Genomic DNA, 9,684 nt, shown 5'->3' with positions numbered 1-9,684 from the left:
GGGAAAGATAGAAAACTTTCAACTGTTTTTACCAAAACGTTACCTGGATCACAAGCATTGCCCTTCACACCCGAAAGAGGTTCTTGAGGCACTTAGATATGGGAATTACTTCACTCAGATTTTTAGACCTCTTTGTTTTGGCCTCTCAGACTTCCTTTTTCTGGTGAAGCTAAATATATTTTTGACACATATAGGAAATTTGTTCACTCTTACTTATTTTCGATGTCTAATACTATGATTACATTTTATTATTTTCACATTTGTGTTTCTCGTGTAGATTTTTCTTACGTATAAAGTTATGTTTACTTATTTTCTCCTATTTTATGTTAGCTCCATGTCCACCTTATTACCAATCACCATTTGTGAGCCACTGTATTTTCATCCAACCTTGACGTTGCTTTTGCTGATGCAAGATTTTTTGGTTCAGTCTATAGAAATTCAGAAGAGAGTGGGGTCCTTCTCAATGGCTCTGGATACCATCAATAAGTGCCTCTCTGAAGCTATCTGTTCCCTTTTCCGTGGAAGGTTAGACGGCGAGAGCCGGACTGCGGGCCTCATCCATTCTGGCAATGAGATTTTGGAGACATATACTTACTACCCTGATGTCAGGTCATATTGAAAACCTTACCTTTTATTTCCTTGCTCATGCATTTATATGCTTGGACTTTGCCATAATGGTGATATTCTTCAACTCTGCTTAATATTCTCATAAATGAAGCCTTTCAGGTTTAGAACTTATTCTGTAGTGATTTGACCCAGAATATGATTTGATTTGTATATTGATGTTTTCCCTTATCTTTACCATGGAATGATCTTGGAGATCAAACTCTGCTTGTGGGTACCATGGAAGTTCATTTTCGTCATATATTTACTTCATGTGGCCAATGGCGTAATTTACTTGCGAAAACAGGTGTCACAAGGATGACTGGCATGTGATATGAGATATACCCTTCAAAGTGAATAACTGTGGGAATTGCTTTCAACAATGAAAATTTATTGTTTATCAATCTATTAGGCATAACCCTTACGAAAAAATAATCGATGTAATTCTTTTTTCAGTCTTCAGGAGAGAGAGCATGTTTTTGAGCAGCAAACTGTATTAAGACAACTTGAGTCAATATTATCAATTCACAAATTGTCAAGACTAGGCAATCATGTTGATGCATTAAGGGAGGTTGCTAAACTTCCATTTCTCCCTCTAGATCCCCGAGGACCTGATATTGTTGTTGATGTGTTTGAAAATTTATCTCCTCATGTCCAAGCTTGTATACCAGACCTCTTGAAGGTTGCTCTGACTTGTCTGGATAATGTGACAGATTCTGATGGATCACTTCGTGCTTTGAGGGCTAAGGTAATATGCTGTGGATCCCTTTGTTTGGTTAGTCTATATCCACGCTTTAGTTGCTTTTGTTGAAGTACCTATAATTTATTATAATTGTTCTCAACAAGTGTTTATTGAACTAATTAGCGTATGGCTTTCTGGTATGGAAAGCTTTTTAGTCAATCTGAGAATATGACCTCTATCTTGAAGATTTTCATTGGGGTTTGAATTTGAATTAAAATGTCTATACAAATCTATGTTCATGATTTCATGTGATAACTACATTTAATACCTGCCTTATGCCCTAAATCCAATATATTCATTTATCCACTTCTTGATGGTTGCTCAAGACCTACAATTTTAAGGAGTTTTTCCCTGTCAGTGTGAAGCCTTTTGAATATCATCTTTCGTGGTTTTAAAATAGTACTTTTGCTGATTAATAAGTATCAATATGTGCTCTTTGCTTTTCAATGGCTAAATTTTGCCTGTTTTGCAGATCGCCAATTTTATTGCAAATAACGTAAAGAGAAATTGGCCTCGGGATTTGTATGAAAGAGTTGCGCAGAGGTTGTGAAAAATGTACGATGGGAATTGTTTGTTGCCTTTGAAACTTTAAAGGCAACAGTATGTTTTTTGAATGAAGGTCCCCAGTAATGTAAAACTTGTAAAGTAGTGGCAATGTCAATGATATTTATGGTGGACCTATGTCCTGGAGATATAATCGGAGAAACTACAAATGTGAAATAAAACTGGTTATGATTTTTCTCTTCATCTTTTCATATGATTTAGCTAAATGGTTATGTAATAGGGTGTTTACAGGTTTGGTTAACAAGAATATTACTTTAAACTGCTCCCGTCCATTCAATACATGCTAGAAGATGCAAAAACTAATAAGCAATGATATTGGAATACAAAATTTGACATATAATAGAACACAAACAAATACCCTATCAAATATAGTGTGGTTCACGTTTTTGTTTTTAATAAAATGTGAGTATTTTATTTGTAGCAAATTTTATGTTCCAATAACATTACATAATTCTTTTTCACTTCTTTTGCACATTATATTGGTTGGAGTAATCATTTTTCCTGTCTTTAAATCTTGGACTAGAAATGGTATTTTGATTTCTTAGTTTCTTATGTACATGAAACACATAGGCTGAAATACATTTTTTGTCCTTTATAATTTATCTAAACTTAAACTTTGTCAATTATTTTTTTTAGCGTTAATTAATCCTTTATCTTTGGTAAATGGCTAACATTAGTCCTTTTTCCAAATAACCCTGACATAAATTATCGTAAGTTGCAAATAAAGTATTCAACCCTGTTTCGCATAGAGAATAAATAATTTCTGATACCATTATCTTTATAATTGATATTTTAAGAAGAAAAATGTATGTTTATCTACTACTAAACACGATCTATACATTGAATTTGAGAAGTTTCTCCAAATAGAACTAGAGAATTTTCAAAAACTCTAGTCATATATTTCGGTTTAAGAAATTCCAAAAGTCATAATTAACATTAGATAACAGAAGGATTAACATTAATCACTTAAAAAAAAATTAAATTGACTTAAAAAAGATAACACACCAGATTGAAATTTAGATAAAAGATAAACCACTTACAATGTATTATATCCAAATACTTATTAGAAGCAACTAATTTTTTCTTTTAAAAAAAAGAAGCAACTTTATTTCGAGCCTAGACTCCATAACCGACAACATACAATAAGCTTTGTATGTAATAATAGTATTTTGAAAATGTAATTAAACACTAAGCTTTGTAAATACAAAAGTCGTGGCCATAGCCAAAACCATCATTAGGAATGTAAGCGTTGTAGTAAAATGTGATAGGAGGGTTCCTATAGTCATCTGCAATGACACTCTCAGGTATCCAACTATCTGTTCCATTCCTATATAGAAACAATTTGCATATTTGGTCGATACAAGGTCCCGCTATCCAAAATATAGTTGTCATGCACTGTTCGAACCTCCTAGATTCAGGATCACCCAGTTCCCAAACAACAAGCTGCAATTAAATTAAATTAAATTAAATATATATACAACCAAAATTTTACTTTTATTTATAAACAATACATTAACAATAGTACTTGATTAATTCTAGTCATAGAAAATTAAATATTGGGATTGAGTACATAGTTAAAATGTATAGTTAGGTATATTATATGGTTAATTTAATGTTTCGTAATAGAGAATGGAATTACCGAAAAGCCATTAGCGTCTCCAAATGAAATACCGACGATGTCTCTTGTATGTATTGGAGAAAGGCAGCTTGTCTTTATGGTGATCATGTATTTGCATGTTCCATACGGTACATTCACATTCTGAAACATGCATATTCAAATCATATATATAGCTTTTTATTAAAGATGCAATAAATTATGAAATTTATTTATTAAAAAAAAATTAGATGATTGGTTCTAGAGACTCATCAAAGTCATACCAGATCAAAAGATAAAAAAACATTGACAAATGTATTTATAAATCACTCACCAAAAAACTCCCTTACATTAACCGCGAATATTAAAGATCAACTTGCTTATCGAGTTGAAACAACATTCGCATAGTATCAAATTAATATTACTGCATATAAAACTTTCATACGTATGCTATGTAACTACACTTCCAAAGGGGCACTAATGAAAAAGCTACTACTAAACAACTTAATTGAATGATATACATGAAAAATTATAAGTTGTTTTTATAAAACAAAATTTATTTTAGACAAAAATAATAAATACTACTTTAATTAATTTACACTATTGTAAAATTTTAAATTTAAATTCGAATCGATTCAACATAACAATATTTTATTATTTGAACTAAGCCTTAAAAATATTTATTTTCATAATGAGGAGTTTATAAAAACAAATTATAGACAAGTTATCAATTTTTTCTTACGCTCTCCCAAATAATATATCACTTGTGCTTATGCTAGAAAACAATTTCAAATAATACAAACTCATACCTAAATTAAAAACTTATGACATAAACATTTATTATTTAAGTGTTTATATATAACTAATTTATGCTACAAAATATAAAGTAGAGAGTTTAATAATTTCAAATTAGTCAATAGATACAAACTCAAACCTAAATTAAAAACCTATAACGTAAACATATTTAAGTGTTTATATATAACTAATTTATGCTACAAAATATAAAGTAGAGAGTTTGCAGGTTTAATTTTACCTATTACAAACCTAACAACTTTTTTTTTGAATGGAAGATAACTAACTACTAATTACTGACTTTTGTGTTTAAACAAACAATAATTCGATCTAAACCACCAATGTTGAGGCCGAGTGAATTAAATGTGTATATTCCGTTTTTGGCTTAATCTTTAAAAGAAAATAAAAATAGTGGAGAGTATATATAAAATTTAATTACTTGTGGTTGGACATCATAAAGCGTAGAATATTGGTTCGTTTGATGTTTAAAACGAGTGAGTAATGTTGGTGTTGTTTGTGAGAAAACAACAATTATGGAGAATATGAGGATTAAGATAAGAGTTTTCATGATTTTGTTAATCTCTTTGTATTGCATCAAATAGAAGAGAAGGAAGAACACTTAATTGATTTTAGATATTATTGAGATTATATTATAGCATTACAAAAGGCAGAGGCGATATTTAAAGACATCATGAAATGCTAAACAAACACTATGTTATTTTTTTAATATTGTGTAAACTATTTAATTAGTGAATGACTTTGTAGGGCACTCTCAAATTTGTAGAGCACTCTCAAATAGATTTATGAGATTATTAATATTTTGAAACATCTATGACTCTAAAAAATTATGCATATTAGTCTTTTTAATAATACATAGTTAAATATAGAGACCAAATTACAAATTTGATACTAATGTTATAGACTAAATTGATAGTAAATTGTTAACGTAGAGCCTTAATTATTTGTAAGCATTTAAATGTATTGACCAACTTGATAGTCTAGTTGTACACGTTTTTACATAAATACTTGTATGAGTAATATTTGACAAAATTACAAATATTTTTAAAATATCTATAATCTCATAGATCTATTTAAGAACATCATAAAAAGTGAGAGATAAATTTAATAATTTACCTACTTAATATTTTATTACTCTCTTGATACTATGTTGAGTAATTCATTTTTATTTTTAAAAGTCCAAAAATAAATTACTTTTTTCAATTCAATACTTATTATTATTTTTTCTAGTTAATATTTTTCACTTTACATTTATACTAATGATATATCAATATTTAATAAAAAATAATTCTACTTCTATAATAACACTATTGTCGTCATGAATATTATTTTGAACATTATTCAAATATTTGTTTAAGATGAATCACTTTAACCTTATACTTTCTTGTTGGAAATGATGATGATATTAATAAGAGATTGTTGAAAATGATGATGACATTAATGAGAACTAGTTGATGTGAATAAAAAAAAAATAAAGAAGTCTCACATAGGAAGGATGACCCCAAGGTGTACACCAATTTTGTAAAGAGCCGATAAAACACGCAAATAGTCCACCACACGATATATTATTTTTAGTATAAAAAAAATGTAACAAAATTATTTTTTAATAAATGTGTGCGTTTTTCACTCATTTATATATTTAACACGTGTATACCCTCCATCGAGTCAACATTATATCTGATCCAGTCAAATAGAGGACTCTCCTCAGCCAGAAAAGCGCATCAAAAGTTTTCCAAAATCTAGACTTTTATATGCTTCTTCTTTTCTTTCTTGCTTTCTTTCTTCTTTTTTTATTTCTTTCGAGTGATCATAGTACCATATTACGGGTAACAACCATTGACTGTCATATTGAGAGCGTAATTCTAAAACAATTTTTTACCGTGCAGTGAAACTCCGATACATTGTACTTGATCTATTTTATCATGAGGATTTCGTGGTTGATAGTCTGCAATATCTTGCACAATTTAAACATTACTGTCAAACGGTTTAAAAAGAGCGACATAACCCACGACTCAACAAAATAACATCTTCACTAACATAAATTGATTTTGAAATAGTTTTTGAAATTAAAAAATAGCACGCGCGCGCGCGCGCACACACACACACATATATATATATATATATATATATATATATATATAAAAAGGAATAATTTAATAAATTATTTTAGAATACAAAATATTAAATAAAAAATCCGCAGATAAATACTCAAATTTCTTATCACAACCCCGTAAAGGTATCTATGATGAAACTAATATACCTTTAATTATTTTCTATTTTTATTTATGTTAATAGTGCTATGCGCATTATATATATATATATATATATATATATATAATGCAACACAATAAATCTGTTCAATTTTTTGAATGTCTTAGATGATTTCTCCAATAGTTTAATCTACTAAATTTTTAATTTAATTATGAATATTTTAACCAAATTATATAATATACGAGTGAGAATTAGAATTGACTCATTGCTCAACCGTTCAATTTCCTGTTTCAGGTTGATTTTAATATATATTAATATTATTTTAAATATGTCTTTACACATGTCATGAAAAATGATTTTTTTTAAGGAAAAGAGTAGTTAATAGAAGAAAAAAACAAATTGTACTTATTTGTAAACCTTTATGGATCCACGAAAGAACAAAAGGGTGTTTGTGGAATGTAATAATTCACTAATTCTTTTTGCTTTTCTAAAAGATAATCTACTAATTGTTTTTTTCGACCTTTTCACTGTAATTTTGTTTATGTAATGTACTACTGTGTACCTATTTTGATGCTTTTATTTTTTTTAATCAATTTTTCACATTTTTATTTTAAAATTAGATAGTTTTTGTCTTTATTCTAGATATTTGAACTATAAAATAATTATGACATATTTTAAATGGTGTGACACACAATCACGTGATATAAAATCATTTAAATGCATTAATTATTCACATGTTATTAATTAAATTATGTTTAATTGCAATTTTAGTTTTTATGTTATTACCAATTCACTGAATTTAGCCATTTATTTTAAAAGTCGACAATTTTAGTATCACCCTCAAATTTTTGAACTAAAAAAATGATGAGTTGACATATTTGTAATGATGTGACATACAATTATATGATATAAAATCATCCACATGCATTAATTATACATATGTCATTAATTAAATTAAAAATATGAAAAAATTTCGAATTTGAAATCTAAGTTTTTACGGTGCTTTATTTCAATTTCATAGGTGTTAATCATTCTATATTATTGTATTATTGTATCATATGTCATGTTATTTAAAACATTACACATCATGATTTTTTAGTTAAAAAATCAGAGAGAGACAAAAATTGTTGATTTTTAAAATCGAATGATCAATTTCATAAATCAGTAAAATAGGGGGACTAAAACTGCGATTAAGCCATTAAAAATAAAATGAATAGCTTAAGAAGTTGAAATTGAAATTTTTAGAGGATTATATTGTAATTTCATAGATGTTAGTCGTTTCACATCAATGTATTATGTGTCATGTTATTTAAAATATATCAAATTACAATTTTTTAGTTAAAAAATTAGAAGGACCAAAACTATTAGATTTTAAAATAGAAATACCAACTTTGTATATTGGTGAAAATAAAAAGACTAAAACAATAATTAAACCTAAATGTTATTGATAATTACTATGAAAAATGGTGAAATATTTTGCTTTCTACAAATTAATGAGTGAATATAATCATCTTAAATTTGTGATTTTTTATAGTAAGTATTGAAAATTTCAACTTAAATGATCCCATGTAGTGTATAATTTTGTATAAGTTACTTTCTTTGTCTCTTAACGAGGGTCATTTAAAATCTTTACATACATTTTAATAAATACAATAATTTAAAGAAAGAGATAATTTATTTTTACCAAACTACCCATCTTAACAATTAATAGGTATTTCACTATTATCAATGTAAAGTATAATAATATTTTAAAAGTTGTGTGTATAGTAATAATTGAAGGGTAATTTAGAAGAAAAAAATTAAAATTGCATTGAAAATTATAAATGACATTGATTTTAAAATAATATTATATGATATATATATATATATATATATATATATATATATATATATATATATATATATATATATGTATTTGAGCCTTTTTTATGTGGGCCAATTGTACTATTTTATTTTTTTTAAACTGGGTTGTGGGTTGCCCGGTACCTATACGGACTAACCAAAATGAATAACAAGTTTATTCGTATCGGGTGAAAAAGCCTTGAAAAGATTCGGACTGAAATTATTAAACAAAAACTCTGTGTTTTAGCAGGCTGACCTATTGAGACTAACTCATTTTAATAGCTCGAAGAACCAAACGTTATGTGTGGAATATAATAATTCATTAATTCTTTTGCTTTGATGAAAGATCATCGATCAATTGTTGATTTGGCTCTTTCATCGTAACTCTTTTTTTTAATCTATTGAGTTATCTTAAATTCATTAAATAATACAAATGTTAATAAATGCTGCCAACATTTTTTTCTATTTTATTGTTTGTTTTGCAACTTGCAAATATTTTTTCCATAATTATGAGTCTAAGTTTGAATTTAACACGATTAGCTCTAACCAATTTTTTTTACCGTAACTAACTACATGTAAAAGTTGTACTTGTAGTTGATTTTAGTGGCCACTTACCAAGAGTTATGTCCATTAAAGTCTCATTCTTTCACTAAATACCTTAAATACAAAGAGGAAGTAAGAAAAAGAATATTGAAAGGTTTATGCCTCATTTTATCCGAATATTTTGTATTGAATGAAAATCTGATAATAATAACGAAGAAAGACATTGACTGTCTTATTGTTAGAAGAGAAGGCTCAAATTGGGATTTTATTAGCAAGCTTGGATTGTTCCATTTATTCCAATTTCAGGCTTTTAGGGGAATGTTAGAAGACAAAGGGTGAAACTTGTTATCCAAGTTTGCAAGCTTATTAGCCTTGACAGACCGATAGTTTATGAAGTTGGCTGAAGACTCATAAGCAGACTGGCTAGGAGCTGGCTGATAGGCTTATGTGCACGATGGCTGACAGATTGGTTGAGAGCTGGCTAAAGACTTATAGGCACAACAACCAAAAACTGAATCACTAGATCTTGTTCCAATTAGCTTGTTTTCAACTAAATCCTTCTATATTTGTATTTTCTGTTCTAAGTTTGTAACTTCTTGTTAATTAGTTTGTTAGGAAATTGAACTAGTTTTTTGCTTGCTGGTCAAGCTAACAATGTTGTATATAAAATGGGTGTTAGCTCCCTTTCTCAATCAATTGATTATTTTTTTCAATCAGTTCATACATTCTAAGAGTTTATATATAGAGTAAAACTAGAAACATACCACTCCAAACA

The 9,684-nt window shown here is 28.0% G+C and overlaps 1 protein-coding gene across 1 annotated transcript in view; it reads left to right on the top strand.

Annotated features, from left to right (window-relative positions):
- LOC101492584 (nuclear pore complex protein NUP93A-like) overlaps positions 1-2,092 on the top strand; it is a 9,234-nt gene extending 7,142 nt beyond the window's left edge. Inside the window, exons 13-15 of the mRNA XM_004486632.4 lie at positions 428-609; positions 1,060-1,351; positions 1,818-2,092. Of these exons, the coding sequence (XP_004486689.1) occupies positions 428-609; positions 1,060-1,351; positions 1,818-1,895 (552 nt within the window). The 3' untranslated portion in view covers positions 1,896-2,092. The remainder of the gene's footprint in view (positions 1-427; positions 610-1,059; positions 1,352-1,817) is intronic.
- Positions 2,093-9,684: the final 7,592 nt, after the last annotated feature.

The sequence above is a fragment of the Cicer arietinum genome, chromosome 1 (genome assembly GCF_000331145.2).
Source record: "Cicer arietinum cultivar CDC Frontier isolate Library 1 chromosome 1, Cicar.CDCFrontier_v2.0, whole genome shotgun sequence".
NCBI classification, from domain to species: domain Eukaryota; kingdom Viridiplantae; phylum Streptophyta; class Magnoliopsida; order Fabales; family Fabaceae; genus Cicer; species Cicer arietinum.
The sequence above is the reverse complement of the archived record's forward strand: the minus strand, read 5'-3'. Positions and strand labels throughout refer to the sequence as shown.